A 26,091-nucleotide genomic window follows, 5' to 3' on the forward strand; every position below is an offset into this window, starting at 1 on the left:
TCAATGACACCAGTGTTGGTTTTTAACATGGCTCAGCGCTTCTGGCGCGGAAAAGCTGTGTCTAAGAACGGACGTCAGCACGCGAGGGCGGCGTCTAAGTACTCCGACGACGTCATCACGGCGCCCACGACACCGACGACGGAGCCGCAGACGACGCCTACCGACGCGCAAGGGTACTGCTACGCGAAAAATTTGCGGATCCAGTCTGACGCCTGGGGATATTCTAAGGTAAGGAATCTATCACTAACTAATGTCTCTTACATATATATCGTTACACAAGTAGTAACTTGTGCGATAGGTATATACCTTTATTCAGAATCGCAGCATTCTCCACAAATGCAAAACTGGGACCAAGCAATGTCAATGTGGGTACATCATGACAGGTAGTCTATCTCAAGAATGCAGTACTAATGCCCTTTACGCAGTCCTGAAAATTCACCTAGATTTAGACCTGCAGCGCTTGTGTCAGTCTATTAATGGAACCCCATAAACAGCATAAGTAAGATACACCTAACCTTACCTACGGACCGACTAACTATTCCATAGTTCTAGTAGTAGGATCCCATTTAGAAGTCACACAATGCTTCTTCAATCAGGTCTGTTGCATCTCATGAGCTGCCACTATCACTTTCCCACCCACACAGAGCGCCCCGTGCCTCCCTTTTCAGCAGCCTTTACCATTCCAAAACTCTTACTGCACTGGTCTGCCCCTCACCTCTCATTTGCTGCATCCCATTACTTCAATACTAGACAACACCTTTTTAGAAATGCACATAGATTCTGATTTTGCCACATACTGAATGGTTCAGCGTTAAAACCCAGAAGACAGTCCAGGCAGTGAAGCTCAATCACCCTCAGCATGCCTCCCCCAGATACACTGTTGCTAGGATACAATACACTGCTTTGCTCATGCATGATAATAACTGTCTGCTATTCTCCCTGTTATTGGGGGAATGCAATTGTCGAACTCGAACCGTAAGAACGATCTACAGTCCCACAGGACATCTCTTATAATGCTCTGTCATTTCATATGAATTTCTAACAGCTGTCCAACTATGAACAAATGCTAGGTGTACCCCAATTATTATCTGCAGCACACCATACTTACTAGTGCTAGGTTCTCAAATATAGCTATGTTGAAGCCCTTCAATCATAACCTGCAGCACTGGTTTTGCAAAATGAATGCGGCCATTTTGAACCTGTCGGGAATGTTGCTTAAGGGAAAATTGTCTGGGATGTGCAAATTCTTTCTGCACAAATGACCAGCAAGACTCCCCAGTTTCCTCAGACTCTTAACTACGGCAGAAATGGCTGCCATTAATGGCAATATTGAGGCAGTGTTTTTCTAAAATTTTGGAAGTAGTACCAAAAAACTGTTTTAAACATGCAACTACACTCGTAAAGAGCAGTTAATATCTTTAGAATTATAAACAGCAATTGATGACCATTTGCACCCCACCCTGTGCATTATATAACTGACCTGACATCTTCCTGCAAATCCTACTATGCATATGGACACTGGCACACATTCAACAAAAAAATAAAAGAAACAATTTTCACTGCACCATCCTCTCTACCAGAGCTCTCCACCATCTCAACAACTCTTCCCCCCTCAACGCCATCCTTGGCACTGCATGCCAGTGCCCATACATTCATTCTAAATCGTGATATGATGCAGACTGCTAAACAGTATAACTGGGAGAAACATGCTATTGACGCCTCACAAGCAGGTCATATCTGGAGAAGCAGGCGAGAACGGTGACTTACCGAACCGGGCATCTGTTGTCAGCTTCAGAATCTTTTCATACTGCAGGAGAAAGAGGCAGTTACTAACATGCAGAATTCTTGGCTACTCCAGTTAGCACCATTACTCAATATAGGCCAAGGACATGAAATACTAGGACAGGCAGAACATTCTCACTATGTACGTACGTGGGCAGAGTTGAGCTGGTTAATTGCTTGGTACCAACAGCATTTCCTGCTCTGGTGGCTTAACTCAAGTGACTGAGCATTGATCACTCTTTGATCCTATCAGTATTGTGAACACCAAATGGTGCTATCGGAGCAGAAGCCCTCACAGTTGTTTGTGGGATTGGGGAATTGTTTGATGTCTGACAAATATAGTGTGAAAGGAAACTAAATGTTTTCAGCTAGCTTTTGTGGGATACAGAATCACACCGCCATCTTAGAAAACTGTGGTGCAAATGGGTGCTGAAACTGTAGTGCAGGGGCCTCTTGGGGGTGGTGGGGGGGGGGGGTGCTCAAGTGATCCCAGAAGGAGGCACCACACTCTGGCAAAAGAAGCATTATGCTGATAAAAGACCTGTGTTTTCAGCAGTGTAAAAAGTGAGCAGCACTAAGACGCGCTGTAATGGGCCATCATTAACATTTTTTGTGATTTATATCCTGGCTGGGAGAAGGTGTCAAAAGGAAAGGGACTCCAAATATTCTTCAAGCCCCCCACACTCCCATTTATAATAATCATAATGTGGATACTTTTACACGTTAGTAAGGCCTGCCTGACCAGAATAGTATGTTTGGAAATCATGTATTTGACTGCATTTTTAAAACAGTATAAAACTTACATTTAAGTAAGTCTAGACATATTTAAACATTGCCAGTTTAATCAAATTATTGTGAAAACTTTTGGGGGGGAGCAATGTTTTTTTTCCCCAAGGGAGGGGGGGATGGCGAGGCATCAAAAGGTTTGAAGAACACTGCAGTAGTGGGTTTAAGGGGTTCCAGAGGAAAGGGGTCACAATAGCCTCTAGGGCATTACCGCCTACCATCTTTCTCCAGTATTCAGTGGAAGCCCAGGTCCCATTTGCAGATTCACACAACATTCCCAGATCTGTAATTTGCCCATTTGGTCTCAGGACATGTTGTCAGATTCCTTAACACCCTGGAAATCAGATGCGTACTCACGTCAATGCCGTCCCCGAGAAGGTCCTTCAGCACCTGGGCGCAGATCAGCTTCAGCTTCACTGAAGACTGCAGGGGGTAGAAAGGGATCAGTGATGTGAAACAGGAGTCACAGAACCACAACATAAAGCAGCTTCCTCAAAACAGGTGACACAGTGTAAATAACTCAGTATTCATCGAATACACAACCAGGTCACTGGCAAGTAACCTATCTCTGGATTACAAGACTCTGAAGTGGCACCTCACCTCTGCCACACCACAAATCTTTATCTCTTCTAAGTATAATGTGTTCCAATGGTTACCTTATCTCTTCTGTACAATGTCTAGTAAGCATTCATCATCCTAGGTTGCAGCCAATGCTCATTTCAGGTTTGCTCCTCCTATCATAACTACATGCAGCCCTCTGCCAACTGATCTATGTAGTCCTCTGGACTCCAAGCATATAATCCCAAGAAGGACAAGAATAACCTCGCTTGTCGAGCTTAAAGAAATCAACCTCCTACAGAACCATGAATTACTGCCCAGTAACAACACAGCAAGCTTATATGAATTACCACTGGCATTTCAAATTTCAAGTCTTTATTTCGATCATTTGATCATAAAAGATGTACAACAGTTCATCATCGTTAAAAATATAAAAGACTATTAAAACAGAAATTACAGTGTATCAAAACAACAAGTTCTCAGTGGTCCTCTGCCATCTTTATATATCGGGTTCTGCCATACCACATTGCTGTTAAGAATTTAGCCAGGGCAAACACCGTTGACGGGGATAGGTCTGTTTTTAAAACTCTAAATGCAGGAAGGAAAGTTCTGAATCCTAGGTTTCTCAGTAATGGGGTCAACCAATATCGTCTGCTTTTACGGTAGGCTGGGCAGAAGAAGATAACATGGACTTCGCTTTCTCTAGTTGTAGCACAAGCTGGACACAACTCATTCGGCAACTGTCCCACCCACGCTTTAGTGAAGGTCTTTAGTGGAAGAGTCCCATACCTCCATTGTAAAAAAAGTTTCCTTGTTAGAGCAGGAGCCATGCCATCCAACACGCTTTCAAAGTTGTATAAGTCTTTAATTATCATAAAGGCATGCGTCAAGGAGCCCTCTAGGGCAGTTGCCAGGACTCGGGTGAGCATTTTTTCATAATAAACTCTGGAGAGTGCTTTCCTTGAGATTCTGGTGCTTGTGCTTTGTGGATCTAGCCACAGTTCTGTTAATCCGAGGGTCTCGCATGTTGTCTTTATGTAATTTAGCCAAGGTATCTTGGCGGCGTTGGGTAGGGTTAGAAATTCCTGCAACTCAGATCGATAGGAAGTGAGATCCTGGCTGCTCCATATGCGGCGCCAAAATGTTAGGGGCTTTAGCCCTAGTTCTTCTGTAATGTGCCTCAGAGCCAGATCCAATCTCAACGGCATGAGTGGGGTACTTATTGGTAAAGCTGTAAGTTGTCTTATAAATTTAATTTCCGTCACCTGTAGATTGGAAGATGACGTGTGACCCCACATCTCTCCCCCATACGTAGCACCACCCCGAGCCTGCATTTTATAAATTTGGATGGCCGGGGACAGAGGGCGAAAAGTTGATTTTGAAGCGATTCTCATGATAGCCCCCGCCCTCTGAACTAGCCTCATATTGGCTTTTATCCGGTGGGCCCCCCATGTTAAGTTTTCATTTAGCGTTAGCCCCAAATACTCAATAGTGTATACCCTTTCCAGCCTCACAGAACCAAGTAAGGGATTGGAGCGCTTTTGGGACTTAGGATTCATGATCATGAATTTAGTTTTTTGGGGGTTTATTTCGAGGCCCCTTTCTGTGCAAAAGTCCTGGAAGCCATCAATCACCCTCTGTATGCCCATGGGGGATTTAGATAGCAGCAGGGTGTCGTCCGCAAACATAATGGCTGGCACCCTGCTGCCGTTCAATTTTGGGGCGTCGGTGTTGGCAATCCCAGTCAGGTGTGAGATTACCCCGTTCACAAAGAGGCAGAACAGGGTCGGTGCAAGCACACAGCCCTGCCTCACCCCTCTGCGAACGGGGAATCTTTCAGTCAGCTTCCCGCTTCTCCCGCATCTGACCCTTGCGAAATTGTTGTGATGTAGTTTAAACAAAATCGCAAGGATATCTTTTGGGACGCCCAGTTCAATCATTACCTCCCACAATTTTGCTCTTGGCACTAAGTCAAAGGCGGCACGCAGGTCCACAAATACCGTATATAAGGTACCGCCCTCGATAAGTGCCCGTCTCCAGTATATGAGATTTAATCTGAACACTTGGTCTAATGTGGAGCCACCCCTCCTGAATCCAGCCTGGTATGGGCTGAGGGTGTCCGTTTCCTCCAGCCAATTCTGTAAGCGATTCTGGATTAGTCTGCCAAAGAGCTTTTGCGAGACATCAATGAGGCTTATGGGGCGATAGTTGGCTGGGAGCAGAGGCGATCCCTTTTTGAATATAGGGACCACCTCTGCGCCCAGCCAAGTATCTGGGACCTCCATGCCCCCAAGGACCGCATTGAATATCAGCAATAGATATGGTGCCCATATCTCTGGTTCCTGTTTGTACAGATCTCCAGGGACCCCGTCCAGTCCCGGTGCTTTACCTCCTGCCAGCCCCGCAATTGCGGCGCGAACTTCTTTTAACACGAATGGTTCGCCCACTTGACCTATCATGTCAATACTGTTAGAGTTGGTATGAGGCATATCCTCAGTTGAGTATAGGGATTGATAGTGTTCCTGCCATAGGGCAGGAGCAATATTAGATTCAATGGCAGGGGGAAGATCCTCTGACCCGTGGTTAACCACTCGCCAAAATTTACGAGAATCTTTATTGGCTAGTGCCTCAGATAGGTCTTCCCAATGCTTTTGGTCCCATTCGGCTTTGGCATTTGCCAGCAAAGTCCTATATGCCCGTCTTTTGTCTTGTATTATCTCACGGGATCCATGAGCCTTAATTACAGATAAAAGTTCCAGTTTAGATTCCCGGCATACGGTGTTGTACCAGGATTTTTTATTTAGCGTACTGCTTTTTGATGGTGGTTCTGAGAATAGGTCTGACTGTAAAGTATTTATTAGGTCTTTATGGGTTTTGCCCAGTAGTTCTACATTCCTTCTGTCCGCTAGTTTATCGGAGAGACCAAATGCCCTTTCAAGGACTGGAGTGATTCTGGCATAGAGCCTGGATATTTTTGCATCATTAGTTGCCAACTTCCCCCACCTCACTCTCCTCCTGTTCTCTAGGAGTAGCCCAGTGGTCCCATTTTCATTATCCGTTCCCATGTCATCTATACCAGGGATAGCGTATTCAAGTATAAGTGCGTTATGGTCGCTATCCTCTCTGGGTTGTACCCTGAAATCAATTATTCGTGTCCAGTTTGTTATTTGGGCTAGAATATAGTCTAGTCTGGATTCGCTACCTGATTTGTTGAATGTACATCTACAGGGGTTGTCTGATTTTGTACGCCCGTTGCATGCGCGTAGACCGTAGTTAAGGGTCAAGGCTGTAATTTGTAATGCAATGGGTGTCCAGGCTCTTGGTGGAGGAGCCACCGTGTCTGGTATCAGGCAACTAGCGTCCTCTTCTAGGGATGGTCCTTCCAACAATCCGGGAAGTGGCTCATAGTGGGAGTTGAGGTCTCCTGCTACCAACAGAGGAAGAACCCTTGGAATATCACTCAGAAGGGTTGAGAGATCCTCAATTGTTTTCGATTCCCCAGATAAGGGCACGGGTCTCGAATAGACATTTATGATCAGTAACTTAACCAGATTTGGCCATTCTAGGAGGACTGGTAGAATATCCTGAGAGTCTACAGCTAAACAACTAGCCTTACAGCCCAGGTGGGAGGCGATCAAAGTTGCCAACCCTCCTGACGGGCGTCCCTTACCCCCCCACTTTGCCTTTTTAGAAAAAACTTCGAAACCTGGGCATGTGAACTCCTCTCGTGCCCAGGTTTCCTGAAGGAGACAGATTCCCTTTGAGCTGATAAACGACAACCAATCGGGACATTCAATTTTGTTGCCGATACCTGCTATGTTCCATGAAATTAAACTAAGCGTAGCAGGTCTTAAGGGTGGTTGCTCTATTTTAGACAGAGTGTTCTCTATAGGGACGAGGGTAGTATTTACCATTGAGGTTTGTAGGAGTTCTCCTTGTTCGGACTCTGAGTTGGTAGTATTGTCCCTAATTACATGTATACTGCTAACACATTCTTGGGAATAATTTAGAGTATCAGTGGTGATTTTAGATTCCATTTGTGGCCCCAATTGGCCTCCGGTGGTGGGTCAATCTTCTGCAGGATGAACTGCAGCAAGGTGGTCCACTGCCTTTGTATTGGAATCAGTCAGTCAGTCGACCATTTCCAGGGTACTATACCTATTTGAGGTTAGAAAATAGGCTGGGTGATGCAATCTATGTGGACCAGGGACTCCTCTTGGTCTGCCACCCCATCCTCCTTTCCTTCTGGTGACATACTCCCACCCCTCCCCATCATCATGTAACGGTGGGTATTCAGGGTGCATATTCCTACGATAGTATGGCTCCCTTCTCTCTACACTGTTGCTTTCCCACTCTCCCAATAGCTCCTGATGATGACCCCATCTAGGATCTTCTGCCAGATAGATGCTTGACGGGTAGAAGAACGAAAGGGGAAGAGCCTGGATTAAGTTCCCTTGGTCGTCCGGGACCCAGCTGCAGATATACGAGGCTGTCCTCGGATCCCTAAAGCTAACCACAATGCAATCACCGCTAATTGTCTTTCTCAGGTTGCCCACCCAAGCGACGCGTCTCACCATGGATACATCGCTGGTTGTTCCTTGTGGTAGGGGTCTGTATATAGACAGCCAGTTGATGACTTTATTTTTGAGCGAGGCTGACGTCTCAATAGAATTGAGAGATAGTTCAGGAGCTCCCGCCAGAATCACTGTATAGGGGGATGCTTCCGGTGGTAAGTTTACGGGTTTGAATTTCCGAGTGTTAGTCTGGTTGTTGTCTAAGAGCCGCGTAACATTCTTAACTCTATCTGGGGGATCAGGCTTATATGTGGGTTTACTAATTGTGTTTAAGGTCGTGGGATTCGGAGTTTGAATTTGTGTAGGTGGTGTGGTTTTGCTTATAATGTCGGAAACTTGTGTTGTCTTGTTTGGGAATCGATTTTATATTTTGCGAGGTTGGGGGATCATTTTTCTTCGTCGGGATTGTGTGCTCTAGGCTTTTTTTGGGCATACTATTTAACCCTCTTTTAATACCCTTGGATTCCGACTTTAGACTGTCTGCAAGCTGGACTGTAGATTTCTCAATATTGACCAACCTTGCTTCGATCTTTATGAGTCGGGCTTCCAGAGGGCTTAAGAGTGACCTAATAAGTGAACCTACATCTGCAAGGGTTATGTGCTCATTTGCAGAGTCTATAGAAATATCACCTTGTGGAAGGGATTGTTCTATAGATCGAAAGGATGTTTTTTGGATATTCCTAACATTCTTGGGTGGTTGTCCCGGAGTATTGTCCCCCAGGATTCCAGCATCGCTAGCAAGTTTGGACTCAGATGGTTTTAACTTGCTGCCGCCTTTGGTTTGCCCCCCTTTCTTCTTTTTTTGTATTGCTCCTTCCCTAGCCCCCCTCTGTAATTCTGAGGTATTCATGATAATGCAAGGGGCAGTCAGGTCCTTGCTGGAGGCTAGGGGTGGGGCAGACGGTGTGCGGGTCATGGGTAGGATCATGAGACTCCCGATCCCGGTCTCTCCGGTCCTCGAACGGCCTCAAACGGCCCGCCCTTTGCCCGGGCTTAGCTCCGCGCTTTGCCCCGCGCGCGTCCCGCTTGCGCGACCAGCGCAGGCTGTTTAAGACAGGAGGTGGGCGGGAAGAGGACCAGCTGTGGCGAGTCTCCAGCCGCAACGCCCTCTGGTCCTCGCAGTCCCGCAGGGGTTAGCGCGTCACTGTTAGGCTCCTCTCGCTGGTATGGGAAGTCCTTGGTTAGCCGGTATTCTCGAGCGGCGCCAGCGAAGCGGGGGCCGCGAGACGTGGGCAGAGTGTGAGCAGTCAAAGTCGGCAGGAGTTTTACACTGGCAAGGATTCTGCCCGTTCCGCAGCAGCACACGCAGCACACGCAGCACCCAAGCCCTCCGCAGATTTATCCATGCAGGAGGGGGGCGGGAAGAGGACCAGCTGTGGCGAGTCTCCAGCCGCAACGCCCGCTGGTCCTCGCAGTCCCGCAGGGGTTAGCGCGTCACTGTTAGGCTCCTTTCGCTGGTATGGGAAGTCCTTGGTTAGCCGGTATTCTCGAGCGGCACCCGCGAAGTGGGGGCCGCGAGACGTGGACAGAGTGTGAGCAGTCAAAGTCGGCAGGAGTTTTACACTGGCAAGGATTCTGCCCGTTCCGCAGCAGCACACCGGCATTTCCATAAAACCACTGGCTGCTCCAGGTACAACCGATCTTAGAGCTTGGAGAAACTAGCATTTCGTAAGATACTACTGCTGCACAAGTAACCAGCCACTAGACAATGGACCGGTGCCCCCTTGTGTCTGCTGCCCTGGAATACTCAGTCTGAAGTCGCCTTGACCACTGAAACAAGGAACCTCAATTTTTCTGCCATGTTAATAATCATGGGGTAAGACTACGTATGCGTGACTATGAACCCCTCCCATTGCTGCTGTCAGAATGCTAAGCTGTTGGAAATTAAACCAGTGCTGTAAACAATCTTGTCACTGCGGTTCAAACTGAGGAATTGCGGTCTCTGACAATCCCTATCTCAAAACAACTGTTGCCCACCCAAGCTTCTACAAGTATGCTATTTAACATTTATCTTTACTTAAGATATGTAACGTTTACAACATACAATGGACAATGGACAAGTTACCCATGAATCTCCAGGTACATTACACTTCCATCACAAAACCTCGGTGTCACTGATTATCTCAAAACTAATTACATGTTTATTTACATTGTAGTTGTTCAATTGAAAATTTAAGTGGTTTCTTAACTATTTTGGCCAAAGTGCTGATCTCTGCCAGGACCCAGTCAGGACAGTCCAAATCGCCACAGAACCGGAACCTCTAGTAGAAGGAAGGAAAAACATTAAAAAAAAAGCGTATCATGAGACGCGTTAAGACTTAATGTGATCTGGTAAAGTCTGAAGTGCAGCAATGAGGGTTTGGGTGTGCACACGAGTGGCAGGAAAGCATTTATAAACTCAAGAACCTGCTACTAGCTTTGGCGTCGTAGCTTGACTAGTGTCAGACTTACATGAGCTGAGATTAACTGCCTTCATGTTTACACTCTCAATTAAGGGCATGTGCTAACTTCAAAAGTATCTTCAAAATCCTTTGCTGTGGAATCGACACATTTGTAAAACTAGAGTGAACAGAAGTGAAACTAAGCGTATTCTGAGAAAAATTCATTATAGTCCCCTACTACAGAATCATTAATATTTACAAAATTACACAATTTCTGCTATTATATCTTTTAACTGGTATCAGATATTCCTTATAAATCATGGTTCACAAAAATGTCTGGATGGATGGACTGAACTTTAGTAACACATTTTACAGGAATATTAGTCTCTACACACTGACCTTATTCTGTCCACTTATATTGTTGATGGGGAGTCTGCATTAAGGGGAAGCAACGAATATCGTTTCCCGAACCGTTATAAATGTATGATTATTTTCCTACCTGCTGATTGCCTCTGAGAGGGTGTCTTATAATAGTGGGCAATTAACGGGGATGTGGGTTTTTTATTGGCTTTGAATTTAAGGTCAGCATTAACTAGCCATGTGCCTTCTTTAAAAGCTGCTGTAAGTTCTAGGGAACAACAGTGTTTATGGTAAAGTGTGTGTGTGGGGGGAGGTGCTGTTATTTGTGTGCTATGTTTGTTTGCTTGTTTTATGTACCTTTATGGCTTTTTATGTGCCGAATAAATTAAGTATTAATGGATTGCCTAGTAATAGGTACAAAAAAATAGTTTTAAATTACTGTCTTTAAAATTCAGTGTAGGTTACATCTTTTTCTCAAAATGCAAATTAAGAAAGCATCTGTAGTTTTGGTTTCAGAAAAACAAAACGGTTTATCAAGCCTATATTTTACTTTTGAAGGCAAAACCAGAACAAATGATGGTTGCTTGTGCCCACTGCTGCAATTCAAAGCCTGTTCAAGGGGTGTCCTTAATCATTCCCGTAAACTGGTACAACCAGACATTTGTCTGGGGTTATCTCTTCAAAGCAAACACAGGCAAAAGCAAAGCAATGACGTGTACAATTGGCACGAACCAAAACAAACAACAAAAAAAACCTACAAAAAGTGCAATAATGTTTGCCCCAGTGCTCTGTCATTCTCTCGGATAGAATGCGTGATCACATACCCATGCACTTAGAGAATGACACGGCTGCATCAGCTTGCCTTTCTTTTTAGGTCGAGCAGAGTCTGCTCGAGACCTATTGCTGCCCGTATCTGGGAATGTAGACACGAGAGTGGCACGAGCGCAGATTTCACCCCGTGGGCGCGCATGGCGCCGTGCCCATCTCGTGCCTCATATTCCCGTGCGCAAACACACTCACACAGCCACACTCACGCATGCGCACATACACAGCCACACGCATACACAGACACACACACACACACTGCATACACACACGCACCCCCCCTTAAACAGACCCACGCGCACACAGACAGACACACGCACAGACACACTCGAACACACACAGACACACGCGCGTACACCCCACCTACCCCCCCAACCACCCACCGGGCTCTTTCGGCGTGTTCCGTGTCTCCTCCGCAGCGCTGGTCTTCACCCGGGCCCCCTCCTGGGACCCGGGACTTCAGATGCCACACTCCGCTTTGGTGCCGGGGTTCGGAGCGCGCATGCGCGGGCAGCCCCCGCCCTCTCACTCAGCCCGGGCTGCTTTCTGTTTCTGTTCTGTGTTGCTGGTTTTACAAGCACCCCATTCGGTGCTTTAACATAATGGCAGCAGCGCCACTGTCTATAGAGGCAGGTCGTCAAAGAAATAAATGGGCGTGGACGTTATTTAAAATGAAAAGGCGAAATGAGGCGCTTGTTTTTTTAATCGCGGATTCCCGTCCCGTCCGCCCGCCCTGGCTCTTTCCTGCTCCTTTTTCACGCCGCGTTTTAGAGCGTTTTGTTTCACAGCAGTTCCAGAGCCTACTCCAGCTGAATGTCTTTCCCCGTTTCGACCTGCCAGTCACAGCCCCGACTCATCTGTCAGAGGGGTGATAGGGGAGAGCAGCCGGGTCCTAGCCGGGGCACATCCCCAGCAGAGACCGAGAGGCCTTCAGAAATCCAGGTGGCGAAGCGAGAAAGTCAGCCAGTCAAACATTCGTGAGGTACGGAACCCCGAGCCCCCGAGGTCTGCAATCAACTGAGCGAGGTTTGGGCGAACTCTCAGCAGAAGCCCAACTCTTAAACCTTCCCAGCAGCCAGCCATTCGAAGTGCGCAGCGTCGAGGTGCACAGCTTTAAAAGTGCTTTTGATGTGGAAACACTCGAGACATTAATCCCGGCAACCTGATGTCTTCGGATAGAGCATTGGGACATTAATTCCAAGAAGGAAATGCCTTCCGCCGTCACTGATGTGTCAGCTTACTCCTGCTAATAAAATACTACAGTCACATGTTTCGAAACTGAAATAATTAAAAAAATAGACCTTTTGGTCAGAAAAGCCACCGATGTTTTTAAATAACTCTGTACTGCACTTACTTCTGGCACTATGTTTAACCTTAACCAGCAGAGCTACCTTTGCATCTGGAGTTTCCGATTGCTGTTTGGTTCACATTTCTTATTTTTTTTTTCATTCCTCAGCACGACACAATATCAATTTCAACTGCAACATGTTAGAAATCAGCAATATGTTCCTTAACGTAGTGAACACACACTGCATCAATTATCCCTACAAACAAAACCCCCTCTCTTCCAGCAGGGTAGCTTTCCTAAAAACCAAGACCCCAGGTGTTCCTCGATTTTCCTCAGTGTTGGGAGCCAGACTCACTGCCCGAGGCCTTTTAACTTCGTTTTAGCCACAGATTCCATATCGATCCCAGTGGCTTCATTTCCTCTTGGAATATTGTTTTTCCTTCCGGAGTGTGACCACATGCAGGTTTCCCCAACACACCCTTTCACCCTCACACACCCTCTCACCCACCCTCTCACCCTGACCCTCACCCACCCTCTCACCATCACACACCCTCACCCACCCTCACCGCCACAACCCTCACTCACCCTCTCACCATCACACCCCCTCACCCTTACACACCTCCTCCCCTCATACCCCCTCACTCTCACACCCCCACACCCTCACACATCCACAACCCCACACACCCTCACCCTCACACACCCTCTCACACTACTTCGGACCCTCACCCCTCACACCTCTTCACCCTCACACACCCTCTCTCACCCCTCACACCTCCATACACCCTCACACACACCCTCACACACCCTCATCCTCACACACCCTCACCCTCACACCCTCCCCTCACCCACACACCCCCTCACCCTCACACCCCCTCACACCCCGCCTCACCCTCACACACCCACGCCTCCTCACACACCCACACCCCCTCACCCTTACACCCTCACACACACCCTCACACCCCCTCACCCTTACCCTCACACACCCTCACCCTTACACACCCTCACTCACCCTCACTCACCCTCACACACCCTCTCACCCTCACACACACCCTCACCCTCACACACACCCTCATACCCCCTCACCCTCTCTCAACCTCACACACCCCCTCACACATCACACCCCCTCACACCCTCGCAACCCTCACCCTCGCAACCCTCACCCTCACCCACCCCCTCACCCCCCCTCACCCTCACCCCCCACACCCTCACACCACCTCACCCTCATACCCCCTCACCCTCAAACCCCTCACCCACCCTCTCACCCTCACACCCCCTCAACCTCACACACCCTCACTCACCCTCACTCCCCTCACCCTCACACCCCCTCACACACCCTCACCCTCACACCCCTCACCCTCACACCCCCTCACCCTCACCCCCCCCTCACCCACACACCCCCTCACCCACACACCCCCTCACCCACACACACACACACACACCCTCACCAGCATAGCATAACAAACATAGCATAACAAAACACAGCATAGCATAGCATAGCATAACAAATAATATTAATAACAAAAAAGCATAGGATAGCAAAACATAGCATATCATAACAAAACAAAGCATAGGATAGCATAACAAAACATAGCATAGCAAAACACAACAAAGCATAGCATAACAAAACACAACAAAACATAGCATAGCACAACAAAACTGCATAACAAAACAAAGCATAGCATAACATATCAAAGCATAGCAAAACAAAACACAGCATAGAATAACAAAACATAGCATAACAAAACACAACAAAACATAGCAGAACAAAACATAGCATAACAAAACATAGCATAACATAACAAAACATAGCATAACATAACAAAACATAGCATAACATAACAAAACATAGCATAACATAACAAAACATAGCATAACATAACATAAAACAAAGCATAGCATAACAAAACATAGAAAAACACAACAAAACATAGCATAGCATAACAAAACACAACAAAACATAGCATACATAACAAAATATAGCATTGCAAAGCATAGCAAAACATAGCGTAGCATAACAAAACACAAAATAGCATTGCATAACAAAACCAAGCTTAGCATAGCATATCAAAACATAGCATAACAAAACATAGCATAGCATAACAAAACATAGCATAGCATAACAAAACACAACAAAACATAGTGGAACAAAACATAGCATAACAAAACAGCATAACAAAACATAGCATAACAAAACAGCATAACAAAACATAGCATAACAAAACATAGCATAGCATAACAAAACATAGCATAGGATAGCAAAACTAAACATAGCATAGCATAACAAAACAAAGAATAGGAAGGCAAAACAAAACAGCATAACAAAACATAGCATAACATAACAAAACATAGCATAACAAAACATATCAAAACACAACAATACATAGCATAGCTTAACAAAACACAACAAAACATAGTATAGCAAAACAAAACATATAATAGCATAGCAAAACATAGCATACCAAACACAACAAAACATAGCATAGCATAACAAAACATAGTATAGCATAATAAAACACAACAAAACAGCATAGCATAACATAGCATAGCATAATAAAGCATAGCATAGCAAAACAGAGCATAGCATAACAAAGCATAGCATAGCATAACAAAACACAGCATAGCATAACAAAACAAAACATAGGATAGCAAAAATAAACATAGCATAGCATACAGCATCACTCCGCACCACCACAGCATCACTCAGGAGCACCACAGCATCACTATGCGCTACCACAGCATAACTGAACGCCACAGCATCACTTGTTCGCCATCACAACATCACTCAGCGCCCCCACAGCATCAATCTGTGCAACCATTCAACAACTGGTTCAAATATGTTCTCTCAATGTTTCAAGCTTTATTACAAATGTAACAAAAACATGTTAATATTTCACTTCTGTTCTTGGATTTTCGGCACAATAAAATACACTGAACATAATCTTCACAAAAGTTATTTACAAAACTTTAAGCGATTGCCATTATAAATGACAATAACTTTTATTTAAGTATTAATTATTAAAAAAAATTAAAAGCAATTGTTATTTGTAATATCAATACATGTAAGTCACGTAAATACAACACATGTTGCATTACAAATGCTATACGTGTCACATTTGCGAAAGTTATAACTATTGGCATTGTAAATGACAGCTATTAATTTCGCTATTTTCAAAAACAAAACATAAATAAAAAATGTGTCATTTACAATACCAATAGCTCAAACTTTCCTAATGCGAGACCTATTGCATTGCAAATGCTTGTTTATTTACAGATAACAGATGGCGGACGCCACTTGGATTGGTAAAATAAAAAATAAAATTTAAAAAACAGTGGCGCGTATGTACTCTCATAGAGTAATAGACCAAAATGAAAAAAGTAGTTCCCTAAAAGGGATCAGTGGATGGGCATTGTTAACTACTTAAGAGGATGTTAAAAAGAAGATATACACCTGAAGTTGGTTAAGTTAAGACCACCCAGATCTTTTGAGAGTCTGAGCTTGTGTATGCTTATTCAGGGTTTTTTCCCCCTCCACAAGAAATTGTTCAGCATTTTGTCCAGTCTCTTGTGGAAGTCTTCTGTGCTTATTAGTGGAAGCATGCTCAGCATGTAGTTAACCATCGGTGTGAGCATCATTTTAATCGCCTCCACTCTGCCCCACCATGTTGTGAATTTGGGGGACCACCCTTCTACTCTGTCCTTAATTTTCTGGAGGGTTGCTTGCTCATTGTGTTCCAGTGTTGCTCTTAGGTCTCTCTCAAAGAGGAGGCCCAAATATTTTATGGGCTTCTGTTGCTATGTTAGTCCGGACGTTCCTAATACCGTTTTTGTTGTGTGGACGTTCAGTGGTTTGCATTCGGATTTGTCCTTGTTGAGTTTGTACCCCGAGACCTGGGCATATTGTTCTATCGTGTCAGTCAGTGCTTTGATGGATCTCTCTGGGTCTTCTGTGACTATTAGTACATCATCCGCGTATGCCGCTAACTTAAAGGTTTCTCCCCCTATAGGTATTCCTGCTATGTCTTCTTTGGTTCCGATCATGGTTAGGAGTGGTTATATGGCTAGTAGGAATAGGGCTGGTGATAATGGGCATCCTGGTCTCGTACCCCGACCTAGGTTAAGTATGTCTGATGTGCCTCCGTTTACTACCACCCGAGCTTTGGGGTCTTTGTATAGGGCCATCACCATCTTCCTGTAGTTTGGTCCCATGTGCATACAAAAGGAAAATAACCTACAACGCTCCTTTCTTTTTCCTCTTCGATCTGTCCCTATCCTCTCTATCCTCCGGGGCGTGGGACAAAGATGCAAGCCAAGCAACACGAAGGGACGGCAGATGACAACGACAAGCAGAACTTTGATGACTAGTAATCGAACTAACCGAATGAGACTGGAAACAGATAGCTAACCCCCCCCCCCCCCCCCCCCCCGGGCGTTTTTCTTTTCTTTCCTTTTTTCTTTTTTTTCCTTTCTTTTTCCCTTTTCCTCCAACCATGTATATACCATGCTCCATGTAAATATATATTTTTTTTATACAATAAAAAACTACAGAAATAAAAAATAAAAAAAAAGAAGAAGATATACACCAGCGAACGGGAAAAACACAAAATTGACAAGGAAAGCTGTTGAATATATAAAAGTAATGAAATACGAGTGACAGTAAAGTCAACCAATAAGAGCAATAAGCAGGCTCTAAACCACTGTAAGTTATTGGTAAGCCCACAATAAGTATTTTGCAACCAGATAGCTTTTTGGGCTGTCTGCTTGGTTCAGCCTACTAATAGAAGCAGCCCAATTTGACAGTGAAAACTGCAGTTACCAAAGTACCGTCCTGTTAGTTCTGCAATAAAAATGTAAGCCATTTCTTAGCTCCACTATTCATTTACATTTGAGAAGATAAATGTGATGATTTACAATAATTATGATGACATTCAAATGCTCTTTTCACATTTCTGTTTGCAATAATGTTAAAGCATTCAGGAGGCTGTTTTCAGACCACTGAAAGCATTACAATCACAAATCTACTTTCCCAAAGGTATCTTTGGCACAACACAAGAGTACATAGCTTCTTAAAGTGATATGTTAATAAACATAACTGTACTTTATTATTGCAGGTCAGGTTATACTTGTTATTTTGTTCTTTATAAAAAATGTTAATAAATGCATGCATTGTTCTTTACATATAGGCCATGTATTGATGCAAACATTCCCTGCTTTTAGGTAACAAAACAATGATGAATGCATGCCTAAACGTGCATATTTAAAGGTTTGGCTTATATATGAATACGGTTACTTAGTGGGTAGGTTGCGCTATATAAGTTCACATATATCCAAGAACAGAGCTAAGAAGTCAGAAGGTTTTTTTGCCAAATGAACTATTGCTAACAGTCCTAATGAAGGTGCAGTTAACATTGGGGAGAGGCATGCGAATTGTAAGAGAGAGTGCAAGCAAGTGAGTAATAGAGGAAAATGGAGAGACCCTAACAAACAGATACACTGTACAAAGTATCTTCCTAAAGCACAAACCTAATTTACACCATTTTTTTTTTTTTTAAAAGGGAGTGATCTCTTTTTTTTTTTTAAGGAGACCATCCGGGTTGAAGAACTCTATACTTTCCCGAACATCTTAACATAGCATCAGGTACACCATACAGTTACTTGATATCACAATGAGTGTTTAGAAGGAGTCACCAGGAACTACGTCGAGAAACCTTCTTACACCACAGATATCTCGCCCTGTGGTCATTAACCTACAGCTAAGCCAAGATGAGGATCTCTGACACACATAGTTAAACAAAAGGAAACAGGAGTTGGGATGTTTAAACAGAAACCAACAAAAATGCATAAATCATCACAGGAGGTGCCTAAACAGGTCATACGCTATCATTGAATTAGATCGGAGCTTAAGGGGCCAAGGAAAGAAAGCAGAGACATGACAATCATGGCCCGCTTGAGTGATGAGGCATCGACAGAGAAAGATCCTGATTAGAGCATGGAGTAACAAAAAGCTTTTGCTTCATTCTGAATGGATATTTTTAGAAATCAGCGAAGGAGGAGGAACGAATGAGAGCCTATCAGGAGACTGCTTTTAAGCTTAGGTGCCAAGGCTTAAATTCTGTGCATGGCTATCCTGAGAGTTTCACACAAAGGTAGGCAATTCCATTTAAGGGACTCTGCAGCAGCCTCCAACTTCATGCAGAAGTGGGGAAGTATGTATTTATTTATTTAAAGAGTTTTATGTAGCGCTGGCTAGACCCGGAGGTATCCGAGCGCTTTACATGAGGATCAACAATATAACAGAAAATCAACGATGTAACTGAAAAAGGTCTACAATTACACAATAAATCTAAAAAAAATAGGCAATACAATAAGGAGAGGAGAGAAAGGAGCGAGAAAAGTAGTGGATGGGGCAGGGGAGGTGAGAAAGGGAGGATAAGGGAAGAGACAATACGGAGAGACGAAAAGAAGTCCGTCTAAAGACCGACTGGGTAGGTGATGACCAAGGAGGGAATCCACGGCCCATCTCCCCTATAACTAAACCAGGTAGCTCCATCGGGCATCAGACAAAAAAAGTTCAGTCTCAATACATTGAGAGAGTCGAGAAGGAGAGACATAAATAGAGGGAGGAAGCGGGAGGAGAAGACAGGAGGGACGAAAAGAAGTGCAACAAGGTGGTTTAACAGTATAACAGAAAAAGATCAACAATTACGCATTACATCAAACAATCAGCAATACATTAGGAGAGGAGAGAAAGGAGATCGAAAAGAAGTGGAGGGTAAGGGAGGTGAGAAAGTGAGGATAAGGGAAGAGACAACGGGCCTAAGACAAAGAAGTAACAATCTAAGGACAAAGGAAGAGGTGTACGGTGATAAAAACACTCTGCCTGAGTTACTGAATGATTCTGTTGGTTTGCCCATTCTCTGATAAGAATGAAAATGCATTCTTTTCAAGGCCTAATAAAAAGGTCAACGAGTGCTGCGTCAAGTCCTTTTGGGAGAAACCTGTGACTCTTGTTCTAGTATAAAAGTGCACCTGCTTGCATAAAACATAAGTGTAATATGTTTGAACTGATGTTTTCTTTGAAACAAATGGATGAATGGATGCACAGCAATGGACGCTATCTTTATAAAGGAATAACATGCGTTGCGAGTTGTAGCTTTGTTCCCGTCTCTCATTCCTTATTCTAATACAAATAGAATAGGTTCTACACCAAAGCTAAATCTAGAATTATTCTATCACTCCAGATAACTCTGTTGAAACTCTAGCTTTATGATAGGGTCTGTCGGGCACACTTCAAGGATAATGGAAATTTTAAAATTAATCAAGTTTATTTCAGGTTGAGATTGGATAATTTTTGGCTGGATTTCAAAAGTGAGTGATGTAGTATTAATAAGTGAGTGATGAAGTATTAATTAGTGAGTAGGGGGTCATAGATTGGTTGCGGAGTCAGAATGAAAGGTAGCAGGATCCAGTATTGTGTTAGTAAGATTTTGGATATTACGTTTTTTATTCATTAGTGGGTCTTTCACTAGTACGACTGTAGAGAAGAGGTTCGTTCAGCTACAGATGCAACTGAGAAAACAGGCTTAGACACAGGGTGCTATTTTACAGATCCCACCTCCACTCACCTGACCCGATTATGCAACTGTGACCAAATATCCGAGTAGGTGCTTACTGTACACATGACAGCAAGGTGAAGCTATCAGCAATTTTAAACATCTATGTATTCTCAAATATTGTTATGAACACACGGAGTCACTTCTCTTGTGGCTACATCAACATACGTTTACACATTGAAGAACTTCACACTGCGGATATATGACAATTAGCCCGGTATACCATACACGTAACATCATTCACCAACGAGAAACGTATGGGAAACAAGAATGACTTCTGGAATTTAAGTGTCTCCACATAAATGGACAGTAAAAATAATTCAGTGACATTTTGGAATTTAATATTGGGAGGGGAAGGGGCTATCGCTTTTGACTGGTATTGTTTCATTCCGTAGACTTGTTTTCACGTGGCTAATGTTCAAAGAGGTTTTTTTTCGCATTCATTTTTGTGAGGCACGGGAGAGTAAGTGATTTGAGCAAAATCACAGGATGTTGACCCCACGCCGAGACAGGAACCTGGTTCTCCAGTCCCAAGGTCGGCAGCTCTGGTCTTTACGCCACGCCCTCTACCCATAGTTTAAAGGTATCCAGTGCAACCTTCTAACTGGTGAATCACAACGGAAACTATTATTTCTGCAGTCATTTTGTATGACTCTAGGGCCGTCCTCTCGTTACCTTGTGAGGATGCACACAGTCTCTCATCTCTCTGCCTTCCATACACCACTAACATATATTCATACACACAGTGCTTTAAATGGGCCGGTACTCACCGGTACTGAGTACCAGCAATTATTAATTTTATCCCTTCAAGTACTGGCACTTCTCTCCACGCCAAGGAGAGTACCGGTACTATTGTCATATATATATTGTTCATTGCTAATTGTGCGGAGGCAGGGTGGCGCCTGCCTCTATGATGATACGCAGACAGCCAAAGTGCCCCTGTAGCCTTGTGCTGAGCCCATGAGGAACCGGAGCCTTTCAAATGCAGCTCAGTTGTGTTATGTCTTTCATGTGCAGGTGTCGAGAGTGTCACCTTCACGCTGAGCTTGACAGAGCAGTGTCCATATCATTCAAACACTGCTCTGTCCATCACATTTACACTATGGTGTGAATTGTGCACACCCTGAAATCCAGGCGACCCACTGAGAGCGGCAATTAAGGAACAACGGGAGGCAAAGAGGTAAAAATGTCCTTTACCCTGCGTGAGCCTTTTGTGTGAGTGTGTGACTGCTTGTGGGTGTTTAACGGCTTGTGTGTGCGTCTATGTGTAAGGGGAAGATAAAGAATCTGGATAGACTAAGAAGGTGTTTTAAAGAAAGTGTGCGTACTGCTTTGTATGTGTGCTCGGGCCAGTGAGAGCGCACACGTGAATTTGAGTATTTAAGCCCAATGCAAATGAATAATAATAATAATCACAGCCACTGTAATTATGCATTAGAGTTGATTAAATTAAGCAGCAAGAAAAGGCAATTTATGCTGCATAATGCAGAATAGTTCCTGATTGTATTACTTTATTACTTTGTATACTTGTTAACACTGTCTCGGCATAGGTTGCCCTTCAGTTTAAACACAATAAGCAACAGGAAGGTGAGACGTCAACTGTTGGAAAGGGCATTCCAGTGCGCAGCAGCACGTGTTGGTACAATTTTAGTAACTTTTGAACTGTTTGAGGTAGAAACTATTTTTTTTGTTAAAATATGAAGATTATGCATTAGATGATGTGGCAAATGCAGCAGATCCATAATTTATGAGAAAAGGGATCGCATAATTCCACTTTCCTGACAAGAACAGTGTGGTATCAAGAAGCTGCACTAGATAAACAAGTAGTGGCAAAGCCATTAGGTGTGGTCTTGGTAACGCTAGTGCAATTGTTAATTCAAAAAAGATGACTGCACCAATATGCCACAAAAAAAGAAAACATGCCTCCTATATGTGGTGAGCTGAAGCATCCAAAAATTAATTTAAATAAAAAAGGATTTACCATTGCATATAAATTAACAGAATCAGTGTGCCCTATCGGGCATGTGAATTAGAATTGTTTTTTGGTTGGAGGGTGGGGGGGGAAGGGTTTAATACAGTGCAAACTAGACTCCAAGGTATTAGAGCACTTCACATGAGCATCAGTTGTACAGATGAGACACATTCATTTTGTTGCGAGGCACAGGGATATTCATGGATGTTGAGCATCACTGTTGACACTCAAACCCTGTTCTCCGGCTTCAAGTTCAGCTGAAGTTACAGTAAGTTCAGCAAATTGCCTATTAATTACTAAGCATGTGTTATGTCACATGTGCAGAGGGACATATGGGGAATTTGAGATTACCATCAAGGACAATGCAAATACAAAATGAATACACATCAGATGGAAGGAGTGCCATTTTATCATATCTCACCCCTAGCCCCGCCCACTAGCCACACCCCTAATTCAATTTGATGAGTACCTGCACTTGTTTTTTTCCATTTAAAGCACTGCATACACACTAATCAAAGAGTCGTTGGTGAACACTGTAAGAACACACAAGTAGAAAGCATACTTACATAAGCAACAGCGAAAACCACAAAGGGGCCAATGTACGGAAAACATGCATGATGTTAGAACTACTGACGGATACTGAACAAATTAACAAGCAAGGCACGCGCGATAGCATACATAACGCATGTCGGTTGCTTTTATATCTACTGACTGCGGATACTACACCGTGTCATACTCACCATTATCCTTTGCAGCTGCCACCAGTCCTGTCAGTTAGATGCAAAAGCTTCAATCCTTGTAACTTGATATCTTCATTCACCAGTCTCTATCGGGCCACAGGCTCTTACTCCTCTCACGTGATCGCCTGGCGTCAGGCTGGGCACTGACGTCGAGTCAGCTGATCTACGAGAAGCCAGTATTACGGGAGAAACAAAAAAAGGACGACAAAGGCAAAATCCCGCTGAAATTCGGAAAATCTACCGGCCATTTTAAAATTGTGTATATCTGTAAGTAGTTGGAATCGGATTTCTACTGATCCTTATGTAATTTTCCGCAGGACACAGGTAAATGTTTTTAGTATGTGGAAACATACGTCAGCGATCGCACGGTCTGTGTTAAAGGAAGTCAAATGTTCTTTTTAAAGGCGTCTTCTTCTTTACGGCACGTTGAAAAGAAATTATTGTGGATCGTGCCCAGAGCAGTCGTCAATCGTAAATATTAATCCATACATTCCTATCCCTCGATTTTGTTGTTTATCAGTTACATAGCTGCCAAGGTTTGAGATTGCAATGTGTGACATTTTCATAATTTCAGTGTAACAATGAGTGACATTTCCACAAATAATGAGTGACACTTTCTCATAGCTGCCAAGGTTTCAGATTGCTATGTGTGACACTTTCATAATTTCTGTGTAATTATGAGTGACATTTCAACGAATATGAGTGAAACTTTCTCGTGAGCAAAATCAAGCAATAGAGACCAGGTAAATTTATCAATCAGAAATTACACCCATGTGAGCAACGAAAAACTCTTAGAAGATCTTGAAAATGCTGTAAACCACCAAAAATGAAAAGTCACTCACAATTGACAAATAGTCTCTCCAGGTCTATCACATGTAAGACCTGACCAAGCAGGCTGAGAGGCACCAGTAAGGATCTCAGGTGCTAATTGTAATTAATTTATTCAGTCAGTGTGCTACAGGGTTAGTCAGGCAGTAATAATATTTTAGTCCTTTAATGCTAATAAATAATAATAATGTATGGACTGCACTCATTGTGTCAACTGAGTAGAGGTCTGGGGCAGTGTCCTGAGAGCAGTGAGCTGCAGGCTCTGGTAGAGCAGGGACGCTGTAATTAAATATAACGTACTGTTGATTCGAAAGTTGAACGTCACCTGACCACAATTAAACAAAAAACCGGATGGGACTGACTCGTACGTATAGTTCAATTTACATGAGACAATAGTAAATAAGATGTAATGATCAATGAGATCTGGCTCATGTTCAGAACTAAGCGGCGCTGCTCAGTGCAGCCAGGGCGAGTGGAGCTGCAACAGGGTCTCAGTCAGGCTCCAGTGAGTGACGTTCTAAATGAAATATATAACAGGCACTGCTAGGTCCTGTATTAGTTATATTTTCGCGCCGGCTGCAAAACTACGTGTTACAGCCAGTGGAGGTTAGAGCAAACAGAGGCAGGGCTCGGCTGAACCGCCAGGCACAAAACGAAAACAAATATTATTGTTATTTGCGCCTATTTGACATACCAGCGATGGAGCGCGCACACTGCGTACTTAAATGCACAGCTCCCTGGTGTGAGGCGCCTTGCAGGAATCCAATTAAAGATTCCACGCATGACTGAGTATGACCGGGCGGCCAGCGCGGATATATCAGCTCAGCTGTTGTCATTTAACCAACATTAACGGGCACCAGCTGAGAGTTACAAAATCAGGCTGACTCCAAAGAAACATTCCCAGAAATACTATAAATTCACACACCTGTGTCAGCGCGGCCGCGACGAGTTCTGTAGCACACACCAAGGCAGTCAGATCCTATTGTAATGATCACTGACTGAACCTGCCTCTGCCATGACTGTGCGACCCATTTCAACGTCGTGAACTCCAGTGCCCAGGATCGACGAGACACCAATATAATTATGGATGGCGATTTCGGCCCGCTTGTCTTTTCCTCTGCACCGACAGTGGTGGTAAGGAGGCGCCGCAAATGCGTGACGTTAAATTTTAGTGCGGGGATGCGGACCACCGAACTAAAATGCGTTAGTATCACGCCTAATGCGTGATACTTGGCAAGTCTGCTTTCTCGCAAGAAAATCAAGCAATGAAGACAACGCGAAACATATAAATGTCAGAAATTACACTCATTTGAGCATAGCTGCAAGTGTTTCGGATTGCTTATGTGTGACATTTTCATACATTCAGTGGATTTATGAGAGACATTCAGCCACTAAATGTGTGATACTTAAACATTTTCTTGCAACCAAAATCATGCAATGAAGTCCATGGAAACAGGCAAATATCAGAAATCACACTCATTAGTGCAACAAGAAAGTCGAACTCTGCAGCAGGTGCTTTTAAAGCTATTATTTAATTTCTAAATAATCAGCACGCTCTACCCCAACCTCAGCTCCAGGTACGGCTCAACCACGAGTAACAAAGGGATTTCTGTGATAAAAGCAGCAATTCACTGAGCAATCCAATACGCAATATGCAACACGGTTCTGTAATATGCTGGTAGACTTTCTTCATAGCAGGCATATTCACCCTCGGCACTACTTCATGGTGAGAGTGAAAACTGCCAGTAGAGAACACTGTGACCACTCTCCAGCGGGAGCATTAATCACCCGGCAAATCTGTGACTTACCAAGTCTCTTGGTGCTGCAAAAATAAAGCCTGTTGCTACATACTGTCAAGCAAGGATATTAAACCCTTTGCACTAATACATCAGCAAAACAGCTAGTTTAATTAGACAAAACTCCGACCTTGGATAGCCCAACATTTACCACACAGACAACTTTAGTGTGTACTTTTTGCACGGCGCTATGCTGTGCTGGAGCCCCTTCCCCATTCTCGTAACAAACATTTTAAATGTCAGCAGCAGTAAATTATTTTATTAATATGTGACTTACTAAGTCTCTTGATAGAATTATCCACTTATAGGAGCTGCTGGCGTGGCACCGCGGACTTCGTTAGTCTGTCTCTTCTTCAGAGATTCAGAACGAGCCGTGCTTCACTGCCTCAGCCTGTGTCACCTGCTCCCACTATGAGATTCATCCTGTAAGGTGAGTCCGGGCACAAGTTAGGCACTGCCTGAGCAGAAGGGCACAGCAACAGCACATGGCGCGGTTAGGATGATGCGAGCAGGTGATCGGTCTTGAACACCAACTTCCTCCTTTAACTCTGGGCCACACAGCAGGGCACGCAGCTGAACAAAAATGAATTC

The 26,091-nt window shown here is 44.1% G+C and overlaps 1 protein-coding gene across 2 annotated transcripts in view; it reads right to left on the bottom strand.

The window, feature by feature from the left end:
* Positions 1-23,024, bottom strand: part of COMMD4 (COMM domain containing 4) — a 59,113-nt gene extending 36,089 nt beyond the window's left edge. The window contains exons 1-4 of one of the 2 annotated variants that reach the window (XM_078685102.1): positions 22,877-23,024; positions 9,890-9,961; positions 2,926-2,991; positions 1,768-1,807 (exon numbers count right to left, since the gene is read on the bottom strand). In XM_078685102.1, coding sequence (XP_078541228.1) covers positions 1,768-1,807; positions 2,926-2,991; positions 9,890-9,961; positions 22,877-22,879 — 181 coding nt within the window. In that variant the 5' untranslated portion in view covers positions 22,880-23,024. The remainder of the gene's footprint in view (positions 1-1,767; positions 1,808-2,925; positions 2,992-9,889; positions 9,962-22,876) is intronic. The other variant, XM_078685103.1, reaches the window with a different exon arrangement.
* Positions 23,025-26,091: the final 3,067 nt, after the last annotated feature.

This window comes from Lissotriton helveticus, chromosome 3_2 (assembly GCF_964261635.1).
Source record: "Lissotriton helveticus chromosome 3_2, aLisHel1.1, whole genome shotgun sequence".
NCBI lineage: Eukaryota > Metazoa > Chordata > Amphibia > Caudata > Salamandridae > Lissotriton > Lissotriton helveticus.